The 27,643-nt window shown below is 38.3% G+C and overlaps 1 protein-coding gene and 1 long non-coding RNA gene across 3 annotated transcripts in view; both read right to left on the minus strand.

The window, feature by feature from the left end:
• Positions 1 to 27,643, minus strand: part of SHISA9 (shisa family member 9) — a 174,109-nt gene that overhangs the window by 141,589 nt on the left and 4,877 nt on the right. For both annotated transcript variants that reach the window (XM_032703446.1, XM_032703445.1), the window contains one exon: positions 23,313 to 23,440. In XM_032703446.1, the coding sequence (XP_032559337.1) occupies positions 23,313 to 23,440 (128 nt within the window). The remainder of the gene's footprint in view (positions 1 to 23,312; positions 23,441 to 27,643) is intronic.
• On the minus strand, positions 10,404 to 10,968 carry LOC116794647. Its single transcript, XR_004359837.1, has 3 exons — positions 10,900 to 10,968; positions 10,743 to 10,808; positions 10,404 to 10,541 (listed from the first exon to the last, which is right to left on the minus strand). It is a non-coding gene; the product is annotated as an uncharacterized LOC116794647 (long non-coding RNA).

Raw genomic sequence — 27,643 nt, forward strand, 5'->3', positions numbered from 1 at the left:
AGTACTTGTAAAATACTGGTTCACATTACTAAAACAATGAAGAGATTAAAGTTTTATTAGGTGTGTTAGGCTGGCAAAACAGAAAAGATGACTGTAAAACAAACTGATTAAATTAAACACCTTTTATTAGCTCTTCTAGGAGGAATTACTTGTTTAGTCTGTTCTGTCTGTATAGATACAGGGAGAACGTGGGATTAACACACAATTTCTTTATCCCTTCGCAACTTCTCTTGGTATATTGAAATATGGGAATGGATTTGCTTTGTTTAATTCTGGGCTATTGGGAAATCAGTAAGAAAGGAAATTAGAGGTCCTTAAAGAACCTAAGAGTCCTTAAGGAAATAGCCATTAATTTAGGGGTGCCCACTTCCTGCCTACAATCTAATTAGTAGGCTTATTTCTCTCGTATTTCAAACCCAGAAAAACACTAAATTGTTAAAAACAAAGCCTGTGTCTGCAGAAGAAATATGATGCCTGCAGCTAAAAGTGGAGGGATGCCAGCAGAAGAGCTTGTTCATGGCCCCAGGCTGTACCTGGCTGCCCCTGGGGTCTTCCAGCCCCCTTTTGTGAAGCCACACTGAGGGCTGGGTGAGGGAACTGGTCTGGCTTTAACTACAGATACAGAGGTATTTTGCAAAGTTATTTTAAAGTCATTACAGTCTCTCAGTCTGAGTCAGAAGTGAAGCAGTGATGTGATTGCAGCTGGGGGAAGGAGGAGGGGGACACTCTTCAGTAAAGAGGCAGGAAAAGGCAATGGCCAGAGGTTGAAATGAGCACACTCTGAGCAGTGTTTCTGCTGAAAATGTTGTCTGGTGACACCACAGCCACAAAGAATAGAAGGATACAACTTGCCTGAACCACAAGCTTCCTGGGATATCCCTGAAGCATGTGGGTCATTGAAGTCTTAAAATAAATGGGCCAGGCACACAAACCATGAACAGTTTTAATATTTTTGCCAGGTTTCTCTCTTTTTTTGTGTTAAGGGATGGTGCACATTTCAAAGGAGCTACTGTAGATTGTTGTAATCACAGGGCTGTAGAGGAGGGTGTGGTGTCTGGCAGGTACAGCAGTCATGAGACAGCTGGAGCAGGGTGGGAAACCTTGAGTTTTACCTGTCCAAAAAACAACAGGACTGCAGGATGTAGGAGAGGACAGTTTTGAGGGACTTGTGGGAGACCCAGAGCACCACACACTGCTGCAGTCTCATGGCAGGATGATGGAAAGAGGTGACTGCAAAACCTTGTGATCCAGAATAAAGAGGCAATGACCCAGCAGCAGAAGCAGGGCAGTAGCAGGGCTGCTACTCACCCCTGAATCATCACAACATGATGCTCTCTTCTGACGTAAGAAAATAATTTGCCCAGTTAATGATTCTGTCATGCCTTTAATAAAAGAGCAATAACTAAACCTGTGGGTGGACTGTAAATGGAAGACATACTCTACCTCCTCACAGTCCTCAACAAAATCTACACCAAAGTTCTGCCTAGCTTTGCAGGAGAAGCTGGAGAAGAAGCACTCACAATATCAGCAGGATGACATTCTTAAACCCAGCTTAAACACTGGGTTTGTTACTCCTAAAGTCTATTTTCCTACTTCCAGCTCAACTTCTCTCCTAATTTGACCTACCTCATATTGAACAGCTTTTTGATATGGGCATCACTGGCACCTACTGAAAGGGGTCCCTGCACACTCCCTGTGAGCCAGCAGCAGTTCTGCAGGGACCTCTGGCCAAAGAGCTTATTTCTTGAAAAGCACTGGGCAGAAATGTAAGTGCTTTGGGTGGAGACATTCAGCATATGGATTATGTTCACCGTTGCCATATAATATGGAAATGGAAATGCTGAAATATTTTTAGGTTACATAAAGTTAACTCACAACAATACTCTGCTGAAATGTTAGTGATTCATGGATTTATTTTTTTTAAAAAAGCCATGATCAGTTCCTGTGAAGTAGAGGATCTGCCAGCTAATCTTAGAGGTCTGTGTCTGAAGTTCATTTGACTACTGATTTTATTAGATGTGGACTTGCTACAGACTTTCTGAAAAGTCTCTTAATCCTTTGAGAAACATTTGTGCCTTTTCACTTTTGTAATTCTTCTGATATTACATATTGAAAACACTATCATGACCTCTGTAGACAAAAACAATTAATTGATAATGTCACAGATGTAATAAACTATAGCCATGAAGTTGTTGAGAAGTACGTGGTATATGGCCTTAAACTGCTTATTTGATGTTCCTATTTATGTGATTATCCTGCTGCATAAAGTCAGTATAAAAACATTGTTTTGGAAATATTTTTAAATCCACTGATCATTCATGAAATGCAATTATTCACTGTTTTTAACTCAAACAATTCATTGCACAATACATTACATTTTAAGTGTATGTTGGAACAATAGGCTATATTTGTTGTAATCGTTTGTGTTTGCAGATTGGTATAGTGCAAATGATAAGATTTTGAGACTCAAAACACACTTTCTAACTGTGTCTGAAACAGGCAGCATTGCCATTGCTGACTTGTTTAGTTCCCCAATTAAGTTGTTTTTAAAGATGTCAGAACTGTGGCAAACAGGCTCTAGTATGTCTCCAAAACTAGGACAGAAATTTCTAATTCAAATAGAAAATAATGAATACCACTCTCCTAAAGTTCCCCATCAAAACAAAGAACTAAAAGGACCATGCACCATATGCTACACAGCCCTTATGCTTTACATTGCCAAACATGACATGATGTACAATGAAACTACTGTGCAGGCCCTCAACAGGCTTGGGATTAAACACAATTCATGTCAGGAAACTAAGTAAAAATTAGCTCATCTCCTAGCTGGGGATAGCCCAGACAAGGAGGTCATTCCTCCAGGGAATGGAGACAATTAAAGGGAATTTGTGGTTACATGATACAAAGGTAACAAAAACTACTTTGCACTATGTGGCTGGTACATAATTTTGGATAGTGGCCCAAAATTGGCACTGGCTGTAGTCCATTTTTTTAAAGCTTCAAGCAACATTGTGGGATTGCAAATTTATTTGATATTGAATTCAGACAGCAGGAGAGAAAAGAAAACTAAGGGCCAGGGAAACTGTAAATAAAAAATAAGGTAAACCTGTGAATATAATCTGAGAGATCTTACATACAGCTTTTCCTGTGAATTCACTCCACATTCATCCCACACTCTGAAAAAGTCAGAAAGCCACGTCACTAGATATTTTAAAAGTACATGGAGTGTACATGGAGTTTTTACGTGATATATTACACTGACTAGAGCATATGCTTTGGAGGAAAGAAAAATACAAGAGTCAGATCAGAAAACGTATTTCTAGTTTTGTCTCATACTGAGGACTTGGTTAATTTTGTATCGTTTCATTGTAGCTAAGTGGAATGGAAGAGGGAAGGATACCAAAACCCTTAAAAAATTGTATTTCACTAACAGAGAATGGTTAATTTGGCAGGGGTGACAGGTGCTTACAGTAACCTGTATCTAGTTATTGGTCTGAAAGCTGTGTAGAAGTAAACTTAATGACTTACAAGAGAAAGAAAAGAAAAATAAGCCAGAAGCAATCCTATTTATTCATTCCTTTCTAACAATTTGATTTGTTCCTGTAAAAGTATGCTTTATTTTGCTGATCTTCCATTAATCTCTGTTTCTCTTGGTAAATAAATGAATGGTATCGTTTCCTCATATTTAAGTGTCAGAGGCAAGGCAGATTTTAAATCACTTCCTGTGCCATAAAAGGTCACATGAATTTGAGTTTGACATAATTGAGAGCATCTGACTGAACTATTGAATAATACTTTTTCACATATGTGTGCTAATAGCTTCAAGCAGCAGTGAACAATTCTTTACAAGTTTAGGGATTTTGATTGTCCTTCTGATGGAAGACTAACCTAAGGGGCCTTGGTGTTAAAGACACGTTTTTCAGTGACAAGGATAGTTGATATGTTACCACTAGGCATTTTCAGTATTTGGGTTGTATTGCATGAAGTTTCTCATCTGAAAAATGTTTGTTTGGTCATCTCATCTGTATTTTTAAGTGAATTTGTTGTGGAAGATTGTCCACCAAAGCAGGTGTAAACAGTTTTGTTTCCCTCTAAAAGTAGTGCTAGGTCTGGTTACTAGCACTTCAGATGTTATATATTAATGCCATCACATACCATAACAAGAAAACTACACCCTCCTGAAATAAAAAGGTCAGCTTTCTATCTGTAAACATACTAAAATGCCCAGGGAAGACATCAGACTGCAGTTCCCTGTTCATATCTGTATCAGCAGAGACACTAAACAGAAATGCAACCTTCTCTCCTGTTCAGCCTGCAATATATATCCTTTCAGGTATGGAAGGATACATTTAAGAGCTCTGGCAATTACTTTGTACAGTGAACTGTGCCCAAGAAGGTTGGTGCAAATACCTGTCAAAGCAGGACAGGGAGTCTCTTGCAGAAGCAGAGGACGAGCAGGGACGGGGCTTTAGAAGTCACTGCTGCTGGAATGCTGCCCTTCCTCCTGAAAGCCCTCCACAATGCCACGTGAGTTATGACAGTGATGTGGGCATAAAGTAGATATTATATTAGTTCCCTTTATGTAGGAAGCTGAAAATTATCTGACTCAAGACAGCTGCCTTGACTGCTTGGACTTAATAGATTCCCTGATCAGGCAGAAAGCTGCAAAGAAAATGAGATTCAGGAACTTGCCGTGGTGCAAGGAGATGTCACTTGCATATAAGGGATGTGCACAGATAATGTTTTCATGGCACTGACTGTCTCAGGCTTGATCAAAAGCTGCTAATCTTAATACACCTCCTTTCCTTGACTTCAATGAGCTTTGGATTGGGCCCTTTGAGAGCAGATATAAGCTAAAAATATTGCAGTGCCAAGACTGTGTAAAGTCAGGAGAGAAATATGATCAAATTTATCATTATAATACTCAGCAGTTTGTAAACTCATTAACATTTGCAGGGAACATGCTGTTTTACCTGTGACCTGTAAATTCTGGAAAGCTCAGGAGAATTGTCACTCCGAGAAGTGTTGATGGCAAAGATATTTTGGGGGAAGCATGATGAAGCCAAGTGGCATGGTTTAATTGAAGTTGCTATGGGATGCCATGGCAAGTCACTATGCATCTAAACAATGGCAGAGATTGCACAGAGTGGCATTCAGGTTTATGAAATTCTATAAGGAAGTGGGAGTCAGGTTAGCAAGATATTGCCCACAAATTAAAACACATTTCAAACATTAGGGTCCATTTATAGCAATAAGAGGGTGGATGATACTAATGTCCCCCATTCCAACTATGCTAAATGTTGTTTTAAACCTGCATGTACTGAGGGGAAAAAGTATAAATTCTAGGTTAGATCAGTAATATCAGATGCACAGGGATCTTATGTAGACACTAAAAAGAATATTGGAGGCCAAAAAAAAAAAGAATATAACAAGCACAAAGCTATTTACAGACTGAATAGAGAATTGTGAATCTTTAGCTGCAACAGAGTGCTTTGGAGAGTCAGCAGCCTTTGTCTCATGAGAAAGAAGAACATATACAGTGCTTGAAACATTTTTATATGAAAAGAACCTTTCCATTAAGATTTTTTTCTAAATTGTATGGGTTTGCCAATATGTCAAGATTTTAAAAATAATGAAATTAAAGAATGCTGATGTCTTTTTTTTTTTTTTTTTACTGAGTTGTAAATCCATATCACTGTGTTTGTAGGATTTACAGCTCCTTGCCACTAACCTTAGTCCATAGCTACAGGAAAACCAGAAAAGTCTTTTGTGTTTTCACAACTTACATCCTAGTTCTGTTTTTTTTTTTTTTGGTCACAATGTGTTTTACAGCAGCCTCAAAGCTCTGTCAGCCATCCTGGCTCCTGGAGAGTTAAAGCACTACCAAAGCACTACCTGCAGTTGCTGTTACAAGGACAACTTCAGTGAGCCCCTGTTCTTCCCTGGTGCTCACTACAGTTCCTAAAAAGGGTGGCACAGCCATTTTAGGGAACTTCTGGCTAATTGCACCCAAGTTCCTTGTCCTTTCCACCCCAAGCCCTGCAGCTGGGCAGGAATGGGCCTGGCAATCTTTTCTCTGTTTTGTATCTTGTCTGTTACAAAGAATGGTCTGTGTCCTGGCCAAGACCAAACTAAAATATTATGGAGCAAAGTAAAAGTGACAGTTGCCTGCTGGTTGTGTGCAGAGCTGTGGAAGACACGTGTAACTGTGGTTTGCTGCAGTGGTTATGTCAACATGGTGTTTGAAGTGCATTTGTGTAGGCAAAATCCAGATATAAGACACCCCAAATTAATGCCAATGATAATTGTGCCATTCCAAACTACCACAGATTCACTGTTTGTGTTATGCTATGGATATGCTACATTTTCTGTAGAACTACCAGTATTAATGGATCATTTTAACATCTCTTAAAAAAAATTAATTAGAGCTGTGATCCATCCTGTACATCATTTATTCTCTATTATTCAGAAATCAGAGTAACTACTGAAAATTCTAAAAAATTATTTTACTCTCAAGAGACAAAGTATTAATCTGTTTATATCAGGCTGGCAAATGCTATTAGGAGAAGATCAAGTTTAGAAATATCAGAATAGATTTCCTGGAATAATTTGGCAAAAGGCATGTGAGTTGATGCAGATATTCAGGAAATTAACTGATATCCTGAATAGCACAGCCATATATGCAAAAGGAATGGATTTGTGTTCATATCTTTCTCTACAGAAACAATAAAATACAGACAATAAAATAGCTTTGAAAATGTAGCCATGTCTCTCTTAATTTAGCTCTTGGCTTCGCTGCTGAAACTTGCAAACGTGCAGCTGGGGGGGAAGGGAGAAACAGGAATTTCTGATGTAGACATTTGTCCAGTAGGAACTAGATGGAACTGCCAGCTTATTACACATGGACCATTGAACACCAAGCAAACACTACTCTCTCCCTCCTGCACATTTGCAGTGTCTGTGGATTTCCTCATATAGTTACTTATCCTATTAGCTTAAGGGAAAAGCTCTAATTGCATTCACATGGAAGCAAAATCTTCAGTATATGCTCTTTCCATTACTATTCTTCTCCTTTTTCCCAGTGTCAGTTGGGGTTTAGCAGAACTCTCAGGATTATGAGCATATTTTACACTTTCTGGTTTGCATTAATATATGATCCCAAAGCAAGTAAAAGAAAATATTAAAGAAGTATTTATTTAAAAACAAACACAACTGTCACTAAAGTATGACCTTCGCTACAGAAGAACAGCAGAAGTTTGGCTTCACAGCCCCCATGCTGATTATAGGAACTGCTGGGTGAAACTACAGGACTTGGATATTCCAGGGGCTGTCTGTAGAGATCATAGATCTGATAGAACTAATCTCTTCTTTAAAAGCTATGAACCCACCCAGCCATGTGCTAAGAGGAGGTCAGAGATGGAGCTTGGCCAGTGTGAGCATATTGCTGTGATCACTTTTCTGCCTGGCCACTTTTCCCTTTTCTCCTCCCCCAGCGAGGGAGCTTGGATACCACTGAGAATGCTTTAACACAAGGCATGTTGCAACAACAGGGAGAGAAAAGGGAGAGCAGAGGCACTCCTCCTTCCAGATAGACAGGTACTCTGTCAGTCTGTCACGGAAGTAGTTGCCCCAAGTAACAATTCAGTCAGTCAATAAAGTCTCTATTTAAAAGACCTCTGGTTTTCTTCCATAAGACCGAGCGTACTCATAAAATACACATTTGCCAATAACTCTCGTCCCTGTTTGTAGCATGTCTGACACTATTAAGACACTGGGAAACTTGTTTCTTTTCAGATTATTTAGTGCTCAAAGGCTTGGAAATCTAGTGACAGATAGTTTAGGCTACAAACTTACAAACTGGCCACAGTTACACTCACTGTGACTGTATTTAAATGGGGAACCACATGTGACAAACATCACATTCTATTTCTTCACATCCAGTCCCTTAAGGTTGCAGGGGTTTTTCCTGCAGCAATAAGTTTTTGTCAATGCCAATGTCCACTTCAATAGAAGGAGTTTTTCATGCACTCAGATTTTATATTTGATTTTTGAGCCGCCAATGCTAACTGAGCTAATTTCTTTAGTGAATTGCATAAAAATTAATAAATTACCCTGAGTAATCATTTTACTTTTTTAAATATTTTAATACTCTTATTTGAGGCTTTAGAGGTATTAGAAAACTTTGAGTTCTTCCCTTAAAATGAACTCCTGATTAGTACCAATTATTAATTCTTTCAGAGTGTTTATTTTAATAACTGTGTTAACCTGGAGCTACAAGAAAACTAGAAAGTGTTCTCTAGTCAGCAACTGTAATCATGGCAAACTGCCAGGATGTTTGTGACCTCTAGAAATCCTTAAGGTTTTCATCAGCATTTCCTTATCCCCAATACTCTGTTGTTTCTGTTTTAAATTACATCTCAGCATCTCCAGAGTAGGTAATAATGTTAATGTGATACAACAGATTGTTACAAACTTCCTTGGATTATGAGATGGGAATATCTTGATTATGAAAACAATGATGGGGTTTATTGTATTATATTTCTGAAATTATTATTATAGTATTATGCTGGTACAAATTATACTGTTGCATCTCAAGCATACTTATTTAAAACACAGTGGATGGAATTCAAAGACTGTCAAAGACAATGAAAGACAATATCTGACTTTCCCTGGTTTTATATCAGGATCAGAATGCTATTGTAACCTTCACATTGTGTGGCACTAAATCCTAAGATCAGAAGACACAAATTTCTTGAATTTTTTGTGCCTGTAGAGTTAATAGGTACTATAATTACAAAGAATAGTAAATAATGGGTGCAAAGCTCATGAAAAGAGCTTGCTGCCACTGCTGAAATACATTTATTTGCTACAGAATGTGCAATGGGTTAGTACAGGGAATCTTGTAACTGTGGCTACAGATAATAATAGAAAATGTATCTCTCAGAAGGATCTTTTTGTTTCTATATTCATGTAAAGGTTCTTTCCTTGCTAATACTTAAAGGCAAGGTGATAGCAAAATGAGGATTGCTTACAGAGCTGGGGAAAAAAACCCATTGTGTTACTCTGCATTTACCCTTTTGATCCAGTGTTAATGCTGCACTGAGAACATAATGTGCTACATGTTACATATTACATAATACATGTGGAGGTATATATATTAATATATTTGCTGTGTATACTGTGACAGTTTACACACACTTTGTGTGTGAGTGGCCTAAATTCAGAAAGTTGAAGTGGAATGTCATGTTCCATTGTAGAACACATAAAGACTTGCACTGTCCCGAAGTGATAAAATAAAGTATGTAAGAAAATGCAATTATTTGTTTGAAAACCCCACATTTGTTATTCTAAGCCAAGTAGCACAACTTCAAGCTTTTAAAAATTCATAACACTTGGTGTTGCTAGAGTTGGTGTTGAAGCTGACACAAACATATGCTGTCTTTTCCCATATCACCTTTATAGATCCTTATGCTGCAATGACATTTTAATTGTAAGTTGTTTTCTTCCATTCATTTAAAGTGTTTTCATTGATTTTTTTAATTAGTGGTGACATCTAAACAAATATGATTTTTTGTGTAAGTTACAGAGCATTACATAAATTTGCATATTGGTGATCACTTCCAGAAACTCATGTCAGGTATTAGTATTTCATTTCATCTCTTTTGGCAGTATTTTTCCAGAATAGTTGCCTTGTCACTAACTGTGGCATATCTTCATTACAACTGTCAGGCACAGAAAGGCAGAATCACAAACATGAAGGCAAGAAAAGCTTTGATGGGCAAGAAAGAGATTGAGAGAGAAGGAGTGCTGAAAAAATGGCATCATCCACTGGATACTCCTCGGGGTGTGGAGAATGAGACTTTGCCTGGACTGCTTTTGAGTCACAGCTGGGTAAGTCATTAAGTTATTACTATTGCATATATGATGAAATCGGTTTTCAGACTCATTTTTGCTTATCCATTTTCTGATATTATTTAACTGTGGCTTAAAAAGAAAAATGTAATATGGTTATCATCCAAAGCTCTACCAAACGACTTAAGCTGATAGAGTGTCAAAATTCAGTGCAGGTACTTTTACCCATGGGGTAAAAAAATCTGTTCTGCAGATCCAGCTCTGCTCTGAAAGTTTGCTGGGCTACGTAGGCTGCTCCAGGTGTTCCACGCTACCTAGTTCTGAAATTTTGAATCCTTTTGGAAAAAAAAAAAAAAAAAGAATCTCCAGAGCATTTTAAGTCAAACCCACTCTCTCTGTGTGCTTTCTGACATCTTCTTTGTGAAACGAGGCTCTTCATTGTCATCTCCCTTTGACAGCTTCTCTCATCCTGTGTGTTCAATACATCCACTCTGAGCAAGTTACCCTTTCATCTGGCATTTCTTTATGTTAAGGCTATGCTGATCCTCACTCTGAATTGGATCTGCCAGGCTGGCTGATATTGTGTGCTGTAGTTTGCCAAACCTCGTTTGCTCTGACTGGCAGCGATAGCAGCACATCACCTCAGCCAGCTGTGGCAGCAGCAATCTGTGCTGGCCAGCTGCAGGGATCTAAACATAAAAACACAAATATGATAATGTTGCATTGCTGGACCACAGCCAGCACTGCACTGGCTTCTGCAACACCTTTCTGCAATGTGAAGCACACAGATAATCTGTCTGACGCTCAGAGGCATTCAGCTTGCGTGCAGTCAGACCGGAAAAAGCTCAGGTTTGCTTTATGTGGACACAGCTCCAGCTGCAATGCCTCACCATTTCTGATGTGGAGGGGGGTCAGGAACTGTTTCAACACAAGAAACAGTTGCACTTGTTTTAGTCCTGTGAAGAATGAAAAAAAGCTCCATGTCTTAATCAGAGGAAAGTTGGTGAGATTGCCACAGTTAGGAGCTGTCACTGATATCAAACCCACAAGACAGAGCAAGCAGCCTGCATAGCACTTGCAATTATCTCACACAGGTCAAATCCAGTGAAATCCATGGCTGCAAGTTACTGTGAGAATATTTCAGGAAGAATCTTCAGCTGATGGAGTATTGATTGTGACATACTGACTGCCAGGATTCAGCCATGCATGTGATGTCAGACTATGACATGCATATGGTTCTGGTTTTAATTTTCTGGGGTGATAATTAAGAAAAAAAAATTCCTCTTCTGTTAGTTCCTTCAAAGCTGAAAAGAGTTGTCAGTGTCTGTATGTGAAGAGTATTGAAGTTATAGCTCATGGTCACCAACCTTCAGGGTGCACTGACCTCAAACTCCATATAGGTTACAGGTATAGGGGGAAAGTTAATCCACACAGAGATTTCTCAAAGGGAAATATGCATTTAGGATTTCTCACTTTATGTTTTGCTAGTTAGCCTCAGATTGCTTACTACCAGTGACTTTTGCATCACTGAAGCTGTGCAGCATCTTCTTTCTCAAGAGTGTTGCAAGCCATAAAAGAGGATTAATGCTGCTTTTGAACTCCATTAACCATTGCGTGGATTTTCCATTTGGAAGCTTCTAGCACACACTTAATGTCATGTAAAATAGAAATAAGAATAATTAGCAATTAATAAATCATCTGTAAAATTTTGAGCTTGTTTTTTCCTCTGACCTTCTGACATTCTGACTTCTTTCAGACTTTCCTGTACAGTTAATTTAGACACTACAACCAGGCATCATCCTGAGAAATAAGTTCTTTGATCCATGGGGAAGAGCATGTGCCAGAGATTACTCTATCCTTCTTTTCTTGTTTTCCTGGCATTTCCAGCTTCTGATGACTAGATCTCACTATTTGACTCTCAGAGCAGAATTTCAATACTTATTTGATTTATGGATCCAAACTTCATGCTAACAATGCCCTGTAGGATTTTATTGCACTCAGTAAATAACTCAAGGTTTATTGTTCTTAAAAGAGAACATGGGTAATGTAATTTTTATTTTGTCTAGCTATCTGTTGCTCCCTCTAGTAGCTTTTAACTCCTTTGCCCTTTTTAGTGTTATTGAGATCTCAAGGATGAGATGTTTCTACAGCTGTTAGGAAAACAAATGGCTGAATGGAGACAAAAGGCTGAAGTACAAACTTTAGAGTTGTTTGCTTGGTTTGTTCTGCTTGCTGATCAGTCAGTACATGTATACCAGGATGGGTAACTCCCAAAAAGAGTATTATTCTTTGTCCAGACAAAATCAAGAAACACAAGAGGAACCTGAGGTGCTGGATATGAGTTATTGAGATGCAGAGGGGCTGGAGGGAGAGGAACAGTCCTTCCTCTTCCTGATAGACATGAGAGGTGGTAAAGAGGAAAGGGAAACTTCAGTGTTATTCCAGTGGACAATTTCAGCAGAGTAAAGCACTAAGTTACAAAGACCAGATTTTCATGGACCACTTGTCTTCCTTTCTAAAAATGTTGGGGTGATTTTGACAGTTATAAAATCTGAAAATCTTTTCCTATGCACAGGGCAGACAGGTGATTCACACTTTGCAGCATTACTCTAGTTCTGTGTCTCTGGTTCCAGAAACATCTTCATCTATCTCTCTATATTTGCAGAAATGATGGAAAAGGTGTCACCCAGGAAATAATGTGCAGCTTGCAAATAAATATTTCAAACCAGATTTTCGCAAATAAATGTTAATGGCTCTGAAGTGCTAGACTATGACAATACAGGATCATCATAATATAAAGTGTGCCATTTGTATGTGCCTGAAAAGAACCCTGCAGCACTGCTGTTCTTTTCTCTGCTGTAATTTGCTTACTCTGAGAGGAAAAAAGCCTACTCTATTTGCATAAAGTTATTTAGACCTCTCTATAAGTGTCATAGGATCACAGCTGGAAAAAAAATTAGTCAGGTAATTCTTAGATGAGTGCATTAAATTATTAATATAATAAACAAATGGTAGAAAAAGCTAGCTTAATAATATAAATTGTATTTTATATACTTATCTTCTAGAATATATCTGCTAAAATGTGGACATTTTCAAAGAAGCATAAATAATTTTACTTTAAATATTTTTAAAGGTTCAGAAGTTTCTGGTGTTTGTTACTGAGTTTGTACAAACATTTTTATCCAGACTTAGTGCCTGACTTCTCTATCACCACAGTCATACCTTTGTATGGTTAAGGAACAGTATACTGGGCTCCTAAGGTAAAATTTTAGTTTACTGACTGATGCAAAAACTTCTAGACACGAGATTAATCTCAGACACATACTAGAGAATAAGGAGATGGCTGTTGTAAGTGAATTTTGCTATTATAGCTCTTAAAGATATCTTTATTCTAGTTAAAAATTTAGGTAAATATCTTATCCCTTCTGATTTTCTATGGATTCTTGAAGATCTTTCAGGGGGCTAACTATTTCTGTGAGAAACTAATTGCTTCTGTGAGAAATTTGGGGTTAATTATTTCTGCGAGACCTCTTTTCTTAAGTGAAAATCTTTAAGCGAGGAGGAAAAACAAGAACCAAGAAAAATAAGTGCTAAAATTATGTGAAAGAAGTTATCACCATCTAATGTAAATTATTTTGCTTTAAAAATCCTTATAGAAGTTCATTTAACTAAGTGTTTACTGGCAATTTAATTACAGATCTATGACTAGAAACTTCAAACTGTTCTAACCAAAGTGCTGGTCAGGTTTGGTTTTGACAAAGGATAAGGAATGTTTCCTCACAGTACCAATGGCTGTTTAGAAATTAACTTGAAACTTTAACAGGAATCTGGATTACTATAGGAGGAGTGCAGTTCTCCAACCTTACAGCTTTGAGAAAACAGCAAATAGTTTAAACCATTACCATATATGCAAAATATATTCTTTAAATTAGAGTTGGTCATTTGATGAGGTAGAGCCAAGCTATTAGCAAAAAAAAAAAACACATTTCCTTTTCGGAAGCTGTTTTATAAAATACTATAAATGGGCCTCATTCTTTTTAACACAAGAATTCATCCAGTAATTTGCCTCTGAATGACATGAGCATATCGTTTGAACAGGCCAAACCCCCCTGGCCAGAGCAGCAGACCAGTTAGTCTGGGCTTGGCCAACTCCCCCACTGCAAACGTGCTGACTTGGATCCCCCCATACTTGGAAGGGCCTCCACGAAACAAACCCACTGTGCTCAGTGCTCTACTCATGTAACATTCCAGAAAAATTTCAGGCCATTTACTCAGGTGAAAGCTGCCACCTGTGACTGTGCTTCGTGCCAGGGTTCAGGGGTTGGGAATTTGGTGTCCACACAAACCAAAGAGCACAAGAGGTTCCCTTCCTCCTGTGTGCCAAGGGCAGGGACATTTTCCTTGTGTGCAGACTCCCACACTTCCCTAAAATCAGAACAAAAATGGAAAACACGTCTAGCTGAAAACTTCTTCCAGCCTCCTGGCTTCTCACAACACTTCTCAGGAGGGTTGGATTTGGTAAATTATTTGGTAGTTTTCACTGCACTTCCCCTAACTGGTTTGTATTGCTTTTGGCAGTGAACATTTTTCCTTTTCCAACACTGAACTCCTTAAGCTGTATCATGGGGGTTTTTTGAAAAGCCATAAGATAAACTTCCTGCATATCCCTTTATCTCTCTCCTTACTCCAGATGAATAGCAAAAACACAATTCCCCTCAACAAGGTGTATGTGAGGTCCTACATGAATTGTAGCACCCCGGGTGAAATCCTTGAGCCATTAGAGATGACATATGCTTTACTGTGACTTTTGACCAATCAGAATTTCATCTAATTGGCTTTATTTGCCCATTACTCCAAGCACTGTCAAAATCCTACTTTTGTTGCAAGGCTCACAGGCTGTGCCAACCCCACCTCAGAGTCACACCCTGGAACCCAGGGCTGAAAGTCCTTGTCTACAGTGCCCCGGGGGTAAATTAAATGCTGGCAGGCATTTGCTATACTTTTCTGTGTTGTGGACTTCTTTCCTATGTTATCCAGGCTGGCTGGCTGCAGGCTTTCTAAAACAATCAAATCCACCATCATCAAACAGTATTTGTAGTCACAGAGGACCAGCTTATTATGGGCAGCAGAGGAGACAGCAATAGGAAGCACAAGGTTTAGTGTGAGTGGAGAATGTGTTAAGAGAAAACAATAAAGCAGTTCAGAAGTGATCAGATTAGCCCTGGAAGAGCAACTGTCTACATGGGAAAGGCTGGCTTTTCTTTTCCTGGCTGTAGTGTAAAAGGTGAACTAACACAGTGAGAACAAACCTTTCAGGGTAAAAAGCTGACCTGTGTTTGAGACAGTTTATTGTGGACACTTCCAGCTAAACAAATGGTAACTCCAATGGTGTCCAGACTCTGTCAGGCACATTCTCTTTAGTCTATGCTTATGTGTGTCTATAAATAACTATTTCTCGAATGTGCTTTTCCTTCAATTGGTAAGAGTGGATGGTAAAAGGCAATTGGATTATTTTGGATTATGTTATAAATTCATTATGGATTCAGAAGTATAGTTAGAGCCTTAAACTTGGGTGCACAGATATGTTACTTAGATATTACTGGAAGGATCTTAAAAGCTATTTAGATGTGATAACTAAAAATGAAAGATGACATTAAAATCCACATTTTAATCATCTGGGAATGATTATTAATGTAGTTTAGTACCATGGTTCCAGAGATTTTTTTTTGTCCAACTATTTTTTTCTATCCTAAAACTTTTTTTAAAAGTTATTTCATAAATATTAAACGCACTTAGTTCCCTTCTTGACTTTATCTTATGATAATAAATTTGGAATCAGAGCCAATGTGTACATTTCAAGGAAAGTTATGACGTAAAGCAGAGAACATAGAACAAAGTACTGCAAATCATTTATGATTGAAACTAGAGATTGAAGTTGGTGCAAATTTCTCTTGGAGCATCTCACAATTGCCTGGTAATGTTGGGATGTGTATTTGTAAGCTTTTTAATGTGTGCAGTCAACCTCTTCTACTTTAGTTTGCAACCACTGTACTGATTCTGCTTGACAAAGTTGGTATGACTGATTAAAAAATTAAGAATGTTAAATTTCTGATAAGAGCATTTTAACATCTAAAATACAGTATTATCAAAGCTTTGCACAGAAAGAGTGATAAAAATTTATATTTTTAGCTGCGGATATACCAGAGTAAAACAGTTAACACTTGCACCTGAATGCATGGATAGAAATGGACATATTAGTGAATTCATGGTTTTATCATTTTTGTTACAAATCTATGACTTTTGAGAAAATATGAGGGTGGGAGTTGAAGGATTTAGAGAGATGATTAAGCTGTAAGTCAGCAGTTAAAAACATTATAGTTTTGGCATGGAAAAGGGAAGGGCAATTTGTGTGAGGGTGCTGGCAAACCAACAGTGAAAGCAAAAGGTACTTTTTGTTTGCCTTTCAGTGACTCTGGCCATGTCAAAAAATGAGATGTATCTATTCTTCATTTTAAGGAGCACAAATCTGGCAGAATACAGTCATACAAAAGTTGTGGTGTTGGACTGTTGGTATTTTTCCAAAACGTGACCCCCATTAGTTTGGCATTGTTCTCTACACCAGTTTTTGACATCAAGAATCCCAGTGATATGAAAGATGTGAGAGGCATGAAGCACTGATGGCTGATATTGCTGAGAGTTGGGGTTAATAGTGGAAATATTTGGGACTGGAAGTGATTCCACACTGAGGACACTATTATTCAGCATGCCTGTCCAAAGACAAAACAGAATTTTAGATATTAAATTGAGTAGTAGGTGATAGGAACAGCACCTCACTTAATGAGTAAAACTTAGATTGCAAAGTGGAAGTGGAATCACAAGGGAAACACACCACTGTTTTCCAAAGATACTGAACTTTTAATCTTCTAGATGGTAAATACATCCCTGTACTATTGGGCAACATTTCAAAGTACTAATCTGCACCCCAATGACAGCAAAATGAGTCTCATCCTTTATATGTGCTTTTCAAGTCTGCTGTTGGGTGACTCAAAGCTGCCTATACAATAGTCTAGTACAGCAATGCTCTTGTCTGTCATGCCAATATTTTTATTTTATTAAGTAATCATTCAGCCTTTTAAACTCCAGTATAAAATGTAAAAATATATTCTTAATATTTTTATTACAATAACGTTAATTCTTGCCACTAAAGGATAATGTCAGTGATTAACTGTATTTCTCCCAAAGACATTTTACATTGATGAATATGTTTATTAAGATATGTCAAATTTCTCTGAATTAAAAGCTGAATAGAAGTAAATGATAGGATGCAAGGCAGTAATCTAATCTAATTGTTCTTATTGTAAAGTAAATGAAGAAAGATAGAGGAAAAACTTCATTGTTCAGTTCTAATGGAAATGGTTACATAAGCAGAGCTTATGAAGACCTACCCAATATGGTTCAAAACTAAAATTGCAGGTGGGATCCATAACTATCTCAGAGAGTTTCCAATAAAATCAGATCTAACAAGAAATATTTTAGAATAAAATTAAAAACTTTCTATTAATGATTATGAGGCTAAACACACATGCAGAACTGATTAAACATTGCTGTGTTACAGTGACTAAGTTGCAAGAGGAATTCGTTTATGTGGGAAATTTGGATTCCAGCAAGGAAGCTCTGGATATCTGGAATGTGTGGCTTTTGCTGTAGTTATATTAACAAAAATTCTATCACCAATTTGATAATGCTTTGAAATTCTACTTGTAGAATGATTTCAGTTAGAAATTAATTTAAAGGGGTTTTAAAAGTGGTCTCAAGATACCTGTGACAAAGCAGCTTGCAGCTTCTAATCTCAATCAGAAATTGTATTTAAAAAACCAGTATTTATTCTGACATTGCTGAGGACAGTAGTCTGGGCTTTTTCTTGGATGATTAGTTTGTAAAATGTATAATTTAAATGTGAACTCATTCCTCCTTGTGGTATATGCCAATCAGAAAGCCATAAGTAGCTCTCTCCCAGGGTTAATTGAAAGCTAAGCCTGTGTTTAGTTCAGGTATTTAGTCTAAATTATCAGATTTTTTTTTAAATAGTGTTAAGGTGCCTCCTGTATAGATCACAGAAACCCCAGTAAAGTGAGGTTTGCACACTGAGACTAAGGCTTTAAATGTAAGCAAGTCCCCAATAGTTTCTGACTACAGTCCCTATCCTCTTTCATAGCACAGTCGCTTCTTGGGAACTAAGGATGTCCTCAGTTAAGTTGGGCATTTTATTCTCCCTCATCCTTCACTGTCTTGGAGCACTCCATCAGCAGCACTTCTTCACTCCTTCTGTCATTCTGCTAAAACTATCTTTTTCTTGGCTGAAAACTTATTAGTGTTGTCCATCTTTCCACTGATAAAACACAGCTGGAGCCCTGTCTGTACAGCTCAACTCCTCCGTCTCTGTTTTGTCCTTCTAAACAGCCAGTTAAAGTTTATGAAGAAAACAGTGCAATTCCTCTGGGCTAGACCCGTGCATATAGCCCAAAAAAAAGCATTTGTACTGTAGCCAAACAACCCAGATCCCAACCAGGCCAAACACATCTATTTGCTCAGTCCTTTGGATTTTGCAGCCCTGTGTCCGAAGGGTTGGGGTGAAGTTTCAAGGCCCCCGTCACCAGAAGCACTTTGTGCCTGCACATCCTCAACCACCTCAGTATCATGCAATTAATTGCCCAACAGTTACTGTGCAAGCAGGTTATTTATCATGTTTGATACACTTCAAGAGGTTTGCATTTGGAATGACAGCACTTCTCTGTACTGGAGTTTCTCACTGAGCCTCTACGCTTATTTTTAATGAGCAACAGTAGGAAGAACATTCAGGCAACACAATACAATGAATCATCCCGTGTAAGCATGTTTAGGTATGTTAATCATAAAAGTAATTAGTTGGCCAAAGACAACCATAAAAACAAGCATATTCACTAGGGAGTGAAAGAGACCACAAAACATTCTTGCAAATTCTAACTGTTTTCACAGTGTGAAATTAGTGACAGTTCCTCTCACTGGAAAACACAGGCTGAGCTTCTACTTACAGAAATGGGGAAAAGCACCAGAATGTGCAATACAGAATGCTTATTCTAATATACAAGAACTTCAAAAAATACCCTCCTATTTAAATGCCTACTGTCTCAACACAGGAATAAATTAAAAAACAAAGTTAACTTATCATAAGGCACCAGTTACAGAATTGTCTTGGCTTTGTTTTCAGCATTAGCATTTGTTGTGAGTCCGTATCCAGGACAACTGACAATCAAATGCAGCAGCAAACACATTGCTGCATTTATTTAAAAAAAAGAAAAGTCATTTTAATCACATGGGCTGCATATCTTTGGCCAATATTAAAACTCACCATTTGACACAGTGCAACACTTCCTTCTTCGAATGGTGAGTTAAAATCCACTTCTTTTTTTTTTGAGTTAAATTCAAAATAAAGGAATAATTCATACATGTCAAACTAAGTAAAGCTAGCATTTTTCATCTTAAAACCTCCTTAACCTATAATTGGCTTCCCTTTAAAGTCACCTTTATCTTGGGAGCCTGCATAAATTGTTTAAATTCACTAGTGCAAGGCTAGTTATTGGGAAAGAGTAACAGAGCTTTTACTGATCATTAGGAAAAGTGCCTGTGGATTGCACTAACTTCAGTGTTTTTTCTCTGTGCTATCATAGATCATGAATCAGAAATAATAGCAGTAATCACGTTTCAGAAATGAGGCTGAAGCTACAAAGCCTTCTAACTCCCACTACAGTAGTCTTGTAATCCCAACAAGTTAAATAAATCCCTTACTTCTAACACAATAAGTAGAAAAGGAGAAAAAAATAAAAGAAGACGAGAACACTTTGAATGCTGCTGCTTTCTTAAGATTCATGAAAGTCAGAGATGAACACAACAACTCAAATTTAGCAAACAGATTTGGGTTTGGTTTTATGTTTTTAACATAACTTTTAAATGTCTCCCTTTTTTTTCCATTCTATTTTATTTAACATCTTCTGTTAGAAGACTTGAATGCTTGTTTACAAAGCACCACTCCATTCTAACGTGTATAAATGAAGGGAAATAACAGAAAAGTAATCCTAAGGAAAGCACAATACTGGAAGAAAATTATGACAACAAACAACCACTAAGAAAAAAATAGTTTTTACTAAAAATCATCTGGGTTGCCTGGATTAACATGGGCAAAGAAAAAAACCTGTGTTTTCCCACAACCTCCAATATGTCTGTTCTTTTCTGGGATCAGAAGAAAAAGGACAAGGAACTTAGTAAACTGCAAGATGCTGAAAAGAGATCTTTTGGATTCCACTGGCCTGAGGGTTTTGGCAAATAGCTGTGCTAACTGCAGGCAGCACAGAAAATCTTTGTCCTCTGGTATCAAACAGTCCAGAAACAGAAACACACTCATTTGCAGTGTCAGAGATCATGTTTAGTTTGTCATTTTGACAAAAGAGCTTCCCTTCATAAAACACTTTCAGAATGGGTTGGCAACATCAGCAAAATATTTTCAAGAGGACAGAAAGAGCAAATGAACATTCAAACTAGAACATTTTTAATAATGTTTGGCCTTCAGTGGTTTGTCCTCAGTATTCTCAAAGACACAAATGGAAGGGGTACATAATGCCTAAGAAATTCCTCCTACCCTTTTCATGTCTATGGACCAATGTGAAAAGTACTCCAGCCTCAAATATTGAGATGGAAAGTAGATAGAAAGTGATAACTTGGACAACTTTGAAAATACATATTAAAGTTTATGATACAATAATGTGATACAATTTCATTTTCTCTGTATAAGAAAAGATCTGGAATAGAATTTCTATGAAAGCTGTAATTCACTCTGGTTTATTTGCTTGTAAAAATACCCTGGAAAAGTCTGTTACTTTTCCAGCACTGGTAGTAAGTAATGCTTCACTGCCAAAGTTTCTGCCCGCAATATCCACTCTTGCAGTGTTTCAGAACTCCACTATAAAACACCAATTTGCTAAAATACTGGCTTAGAAAATTTGTCCTAATCATTTGTCTTTATAAAGATTTTTCCTGCACCATAAATGCACATGCTTTCAACAGACCTCAATCATCTGTGATGTTCTGGCTAGTTCTAGTAGGTCATTTAGGCGTGTTTTACATGAGTTTATGAGAATAAAATGGCAACAAATACAGAACAATGATCCACTTGCTCTGAAGTAAATGTATGCAATATTGGTTATAGAATGCCTTGAGTAATTTCTCCACTTGGAAGTTTGCACTGAACAATCTAAAATTATTGACTTCATGCATAAAGTTGATTAAAGAGCGAAGCAGTTACCATCATAGCTGCTGGCTGCTGAGGGTTCCCTCTGCAGCAGCAATGCCTGAGTTGCCTGTGAAGCAGTTTTGGGACTGCCCTCTCCATTGCCCAGTGGATTAAGAAAGCTCCAAAGCAGCAGCAGGGCCTCTGTGGTGGAAACTGCAGTGTTGCAAGAGCTGTTTCACATAGAATTCTTCCCTGTGTGCCAGAGGGCCATATTCTGAGACAGAGCTGTATGGGTGGCTGGGATCATCACAAACCAACATCCTCTTAAATGTATCTTTTTTTTCTTCCTTGATGTGGCTCTGAATTGCATTTTTATGCAAGAGTTCATAGAAGCAAGGCTTAAATCTGAATTCAAATCCAAGAAACAATGAGTTTAAAGGCCTGCTGTGTTATGTTGTGTATTGTAGTATACAAAGAGTTTTAAGCAAAATATCTCAGTGTGATCAGTACAAAAATCTAGATACAGTCAATGCAGTAAGGACCTCTTTACTTTCTGGCTCCTTCATTAACTGGGATTCTGAATAAACATTTCATGCATGAGAAAAAACAAAGATTGGACCCAAACTTCGGTACCATTTGGTACCATTCTTGAAAAAATGGCCATAGGAAGGGTCAGGCATCAGCAAAGAGCTTATACACAGAGCAAAGAGAGATACAGTGTTTATTCCCATCCTCCTTGAAGGTTCCAAAGTCAACCACCTCACTGCAGGGGGTTGAGCACGTCTGACAGAGCAGCAGAAGTTTATGCTTCATAGGGTTAGGGGTGTAAGGCTGCAGTGTGTGCACACCCTGCCCCCTCTGCAGTGCAGCTCTGCACCCACCCAGCTGGGAGCACTTTGCTGGGGAGCAGGGCAGGCACAGGAGGTGTCACACCCCGCTGCAGGGGCTACCTTTAGTAGAGTCACAGCTTAAATTCTCTCCTATGACTCTGTAACGGGTTACATAAGGAATCCCCCTCAGCCTCTTCCACAAAACAGGTACCAGGAGTGCATCCAGCACATGCATCTGCACTTTCTCCCATTGTTTTTACACCCTTCCACAGAAAAAAAAAAGCACTAAAATCTCACATTATCTGCACAATGCAGTCCAAATAAAACTTCAAATATAAGCAAATTTTCTGCTTTCTGTATACAAGTGTGAATGCTTTTTAAATGTTTCAAAATCCAAACACCAAGGCAGTAGAAGTACATTTGCAGCAAAATGCACATCTACATTGATCTACAGCACAGAACAAAGCCATCCACTACCTAACAATCTAAACCTTCCTGAATGATACCTTTTTATTTTATAAATATATTGAACTTGAATTTGTAAACATTTCTATAATTTGTAAGCATGTATATACATATATATATATATTTAAGATATGGTTGAATATAAGATACATAAATATTTATCCAAATTAAAATTGCAGTGGCATTGTTCATCACAAGACTCGTGTGTATCTGAGCATGAGAAAGATCTGTGCTGTTGCCTGATACAGACTGAGAAATAAGTTGCCTAGAACTTGAGAACCACTTGAAATGTCACCATATTTCCTCTGAAGCTCCAAGGTGCACCTTTTTCTTCAAGGTGCCTTCAATAACATAAACACATAATAGCAGACACAGAATTAAAATATTATTTAAAACTTAAAATAATAATCTTCTTTTCATCTTTCCCTTTAGCAAGTGAAAACCACATACAACCTGATGCTATCCAGGAAAGTATTTAATTATTTTCCTAGTGGTTATAATGTAACAGTCTAATAAGCTGACTTCCTTATTGGATATTACAGCCCTATGAAACATGTTAAATTTGGCTGTAACCTTAACAGTTTGTATTTTAGTACAAGAAAACACAGAATAAGGCTGAGCAAAAACACCAGGTAGAAGGAGACAAAGGTACAAAATTAATATTAGTCAAACAAGACAACTAGATAAAATTAAATAGAATAACTAATTTTCCTCTTTCTCTCACTGCTGTACTCTTTGCACTAGGAAATTCTAAATATTTCTAATTCTGAGTTAAAGAATATTTCTGGTTTGCAAGAACCAATGTACTCTTGATCCTCATTTGACATCCACCAATATTTGTTTCATAATGCTCATTTTAGTGCCAGCATTCCAGATATTGACAAAGTTATAATTCAACTTACGTAAGTTATTTGGAGGAGGTCTTGTCTCCATGTTTTCATAGTGTTGCACATGTACTACAATGTTTAGATCTCTTTCCATATGATCTGTTGTACAAGGACCTTGAGGTCGCATAACATCAGCAAGAGCCCTGAAAACCAAACAAAACCAGAATGAACCTGCAAAATCTGTAAGACATCACCAATATGTTCCAAGGTCTTTTTTAGTTTGAGAGGAAGTTGATCATAATGTCTGCTAGAGAAAACAGCTCCCCTCACAACAAATTCAGGGAAGCAGATTCATTGTGAGACTTCACACCTAAGGCTCTTTTTAGGTTGTCTTAGACAGTGTGCTAGAAGTGAAACACAGAAACACAGTAAGTTCTTAAGCTGTCTTTGCTTTGGTGGAACATAATTTAAGCTTGTTGAGACTTGAAGAGTTCTGCCATGGCATGTGCTCAGTAACATTGCTATCTTGGTCGAGCTGAGCACCTCAGCACCCAGCCCATGTCTGTACCTTTCACAAACTAGTTATCTTCATACTAGATTACTAACAGGGCCTGTCAAGCTAAATTCTCACACATACATTTGCACAGAGCACCACACAACGCAGTGGTCTTCACAATTTTCATCCAAAATTGTCACTGAAGTTGAAAAGTCATGTGATTTTCCTATAGAAATCCAGTAGGCAGGGATTTAAGATTTCCTCATCCAGAAAGGGAGATTAAAAATGTGTTTTCTAACTTCTATGGGTATCCTAGTCATTAAGATGGAGGAAAGCTTGCACAGAACACTCCTTGCTCCTTTGAAGCCAAGTTCAGAAACAGGATGAAAGTTTTATGCTTGCAAAGAGAGAGCAAGCAAAAGGATTCCTAAGTTAAGGCAGGCCCTGAAGCTGGTTGTGGACTCAGTCTGCAGAGCTCCAGGCAGTGTCTGACAGGCTCATCCTGCTCTGGTGTATTTTCTAAGGACCTGTTTCACTGCCAAGTGTCCTGTCAGGTATAAGTCCATTCTTAGGCACACAGATAAGCACTGGGTGAGCCCTGGATGAGCCCTGAAGATCCAGAGTCACTAAGTTCTAAGCTCTGTAACTCTCAGCATGGCAACATCTAACTCCGTCTGTGGTTGTGTGCTGGTTTGCCACTGCCCTGTGCAGGAGCAGCATTAGTCCTGAGCTGTGTGCCCCAGAGCCATCCACTGAGCTGTGTGCCCCACAGCCACCCACTGAGCTGTGTGCCCCAGAGCCACCCACTGAGCTGTGTGCCCCACAGCCACCCACTGAGCTGTGTGCCCCACAGCCACCCACTGAGCTGTGTGCCCCACAGCCACCCACTGAGCTGTGTGCCCCACAGCCACCCACTGAGCTGTGTGCCCCAGAGCCACCCACTGAACTGTGTGCCCCACAGCCACCCACTGAGCTGTGTGCCCCACAGCCACCCACTGAGCTGTGTGCCCAGGAAACGATTGGCCAACCTGCAGAACCTGCTGCCTAAGGCAAAGCAAAGCTACAGTGTGTGTTACCAGTGTCTTCAGGGTTCAATGCAAGCCTTTTCTATTCAGGTCAATGCATCATGGACCATTATTTACCTCCTTTGTGTTTCACTAGCTTTAATTTTTAGACCTCTTGAGCTATTTTTTTAAGGGCATGGACGCATTTTTCTGGGCGCTATGCCCAGTTTAGTTTAATTTTCTGCAAAATTATATACAGTGTCCCAGATACTGCATCAAGAAATACTAGCTTATAAACTAAGAAATAAATAAAAATAAGCACATTCACTGTTGAAAGCCCTGGTAAATGCCATCTAGCTCCTCCACTGTACTTCTGTGACATGATGATTTCTTGATCAAGTAGCACTGTACTTTTAAATATTAAAAAGTAGCTTCATTTAATTTATAGAAAGGAATCCTGAGCTGGATCTTGCTTTCTGATTGCAGGAATAGCTTTGGTACACAGCTGAGCAATACTGATGTTTCATTGTGTTTATGGCTAGCATTATGTTATTAAAATATTAGTTACAGTTGTGATCAACATGTTACAGAATACTCTGTTGATACTGTAAAAGGTCAGAAGACAGTAACCAAATGATTAATGGTATCAGAGTAATGCTCCCATTTGAAGCAGTGCTTATCCAGCAGAAATAGCAGAGCTGGCCTACATAGCAGAATAATAAAAATTCAACAGAAGAAATCTCACAAAGACATGTATGAAAGGATGCAGAAAGGAAGCATTATATTGCAATACAGTTTAAAATAAGTAGGGACCAAAAACATTAAATATCTCATCAATTTATGCAAATATGTCTCTATACAGAGGAAATTATTGACATCAGCGTAACTTCTAATTGCAGAGGCAGCTGGGAAGGGAAGAAAAGTAAATAAAAGTTCCAAACTCCAATGTAGGATTTAAAATTTTGTGGGAGTGGGTTTTCAGAAATGCTTTCCTCATTGCCCCTCGATCCGATGGTAAATGTTGTTCTCTGTAGACTTTAAATAACACCCTTTGTGATGGCAGATTAACTACTGCCTGTCCACAAAAATGCTACATTTTCTACCATTTTAGGGTGGCTTTTTTCAAATGGGTTCTAAGGAATTAGCTGTCCAACTCCTTCTTCTATATTAAGAAAAGAGGAACTACTCACCACCAAGTTCTATTTTTAACAACACAGCACCCATGTTTATACTGTGTTAGCCAAAGTTGTACAATCCTCTCAGGGCAGAATAGCTCATAAAATTAAGAGCTTGTCCTTGTTCTCCACTGATCTCAGGGAGAGTTCAAGATGTGTAGCAGCTTGTATCACTGAAGTACAAAGGAAATGCTGTACCTGCATTCTGTTCTTTTAGGGATTTGCCCATATAATGAAATGGATAAAGGGAGGCTTGTGCTCCAGTACATGACAAGATATTTGAATAGATGTTTGCTTTGAAAAATTCCACATAGGCCAACAGACTGTTATAGTACCTTCATGCATTTGTCTCACCTAAATAGAGTCATTTAGATTTTGATCATTATCTGAAGAAATTGTTAGTGGGTCCCATTAAAAAGTTATATATACACAGAGGGTCTTTATCTACACCTCTGCTATACTGAATGATTTATTTTTTTTTTAACAAAATGCAAAATGCAAGATAACCTTCTAAATCAGGGAGCAAAATCATTAGGTCCTGTGTGTTGATACTGATTGCAACATTATGGAAGTGGAGAAATGTTGCCTATACAGGAGTTCATGAACTATCTAAGTATCACAAAACTTCAGCAATTCCCTTGCCATAAGATTTTCCTTTTTGGACACATAATAATGGTTTGGGGTGTTATAAAGCATGTGGAGCCAGGCATTTCCCTTATGAGTACAAGCTTGAAGAAGCTGAAACAGGTGATTTCATGAAAGGTCACTTGTCATATTGTGCCTCCAAAACTGGGTCAAAATCCATAAGGGAAATAATTTCACACATAGGATTCAGGATTTTGACAAGTCAGGCTATTTTTGGCCCCAGGTACACACCTTTTAAATGATCAACAAAAGACCACTCGTGAGCTCAGCACATTGTGAAGGAAGAAAGAAGAGCTGAGATGGTTCCCAATATTTGGAAGGCTGCTCACACACTGTCAGAGGCACCGCTTCAGAAAACAGGAGCTATAGCATAGAGCATGATTGTAAATATTGTCCTTTCAGTTCTTGGCTTGTTTGCACATTCTCCACAAGGATTAGGGAAGAAGACAAAGTCGCAGTTTTATTTACAGAAAAATCTCCTCCATGAAACAGAAGTAAAGGTTTTTTGTCTTCTATTCATTTCTGAGAGAGGATTCTTCCACTTTAACTGGTGGAGCCTGGAAGGCCCACTGATGTTGTCTTAAGCAGCAAGAACGTGCTGCCCTCGTATGCCTAACAGGGCTTCTAGATCTGCTTCAGCTGGCAGATCAGTTCTGGGTCCTTTCATGCACAACACTGCCACACTCACTCCCTTGGCCATATCTGCCTGCACACACCATCTGATTGCCTTACTCTCCTAGAAAACAGGAGGGAAAAGGAACAGTTCCTCTGTTTGGATACCACTGTTACTGCTCAGTTGTTGGACACTGTAGCTGAAGGGAATATTTATCTCCTTCGAATGTCAAGTAACAAATTTAAAAATGAGGAGAATGATATAAACAAAACATTATGGTACGATGTCTGAAAGGAAATACACAGTGCAGAGTTAATGCTGCAAAACTCCCCTCTCCATTTTCCTCTTCCAGATTTACAGTTCCATGCCAACAGTCAGGGTATTTGACTGAAAAGCACTGATTTGAGGAGAAGGAAATGTCAACAGTGCCACACCTGGCCTTTTTTCTCAAAGCAAAGGGAAGTAACAAAGCT

The sequence above is a fragment of the Chiroxiphia lanceolata genome, chromosome 16 (genome assembly GCF_009829145.1).
Source record: "Chiroxiphia lanceolata isolate bChiLan1 chromosome 16, bChiLan1.pri, whole genome shotgun sequence".
In the NCBI taxonomy this organism is placed as follows: domain Eukaryota; kingdom Metazoa; phylum Chordata; class Aves; order Passeriformes; family Pipridae; genus Chiroxiphia; species Chiroxiphia lanceolata.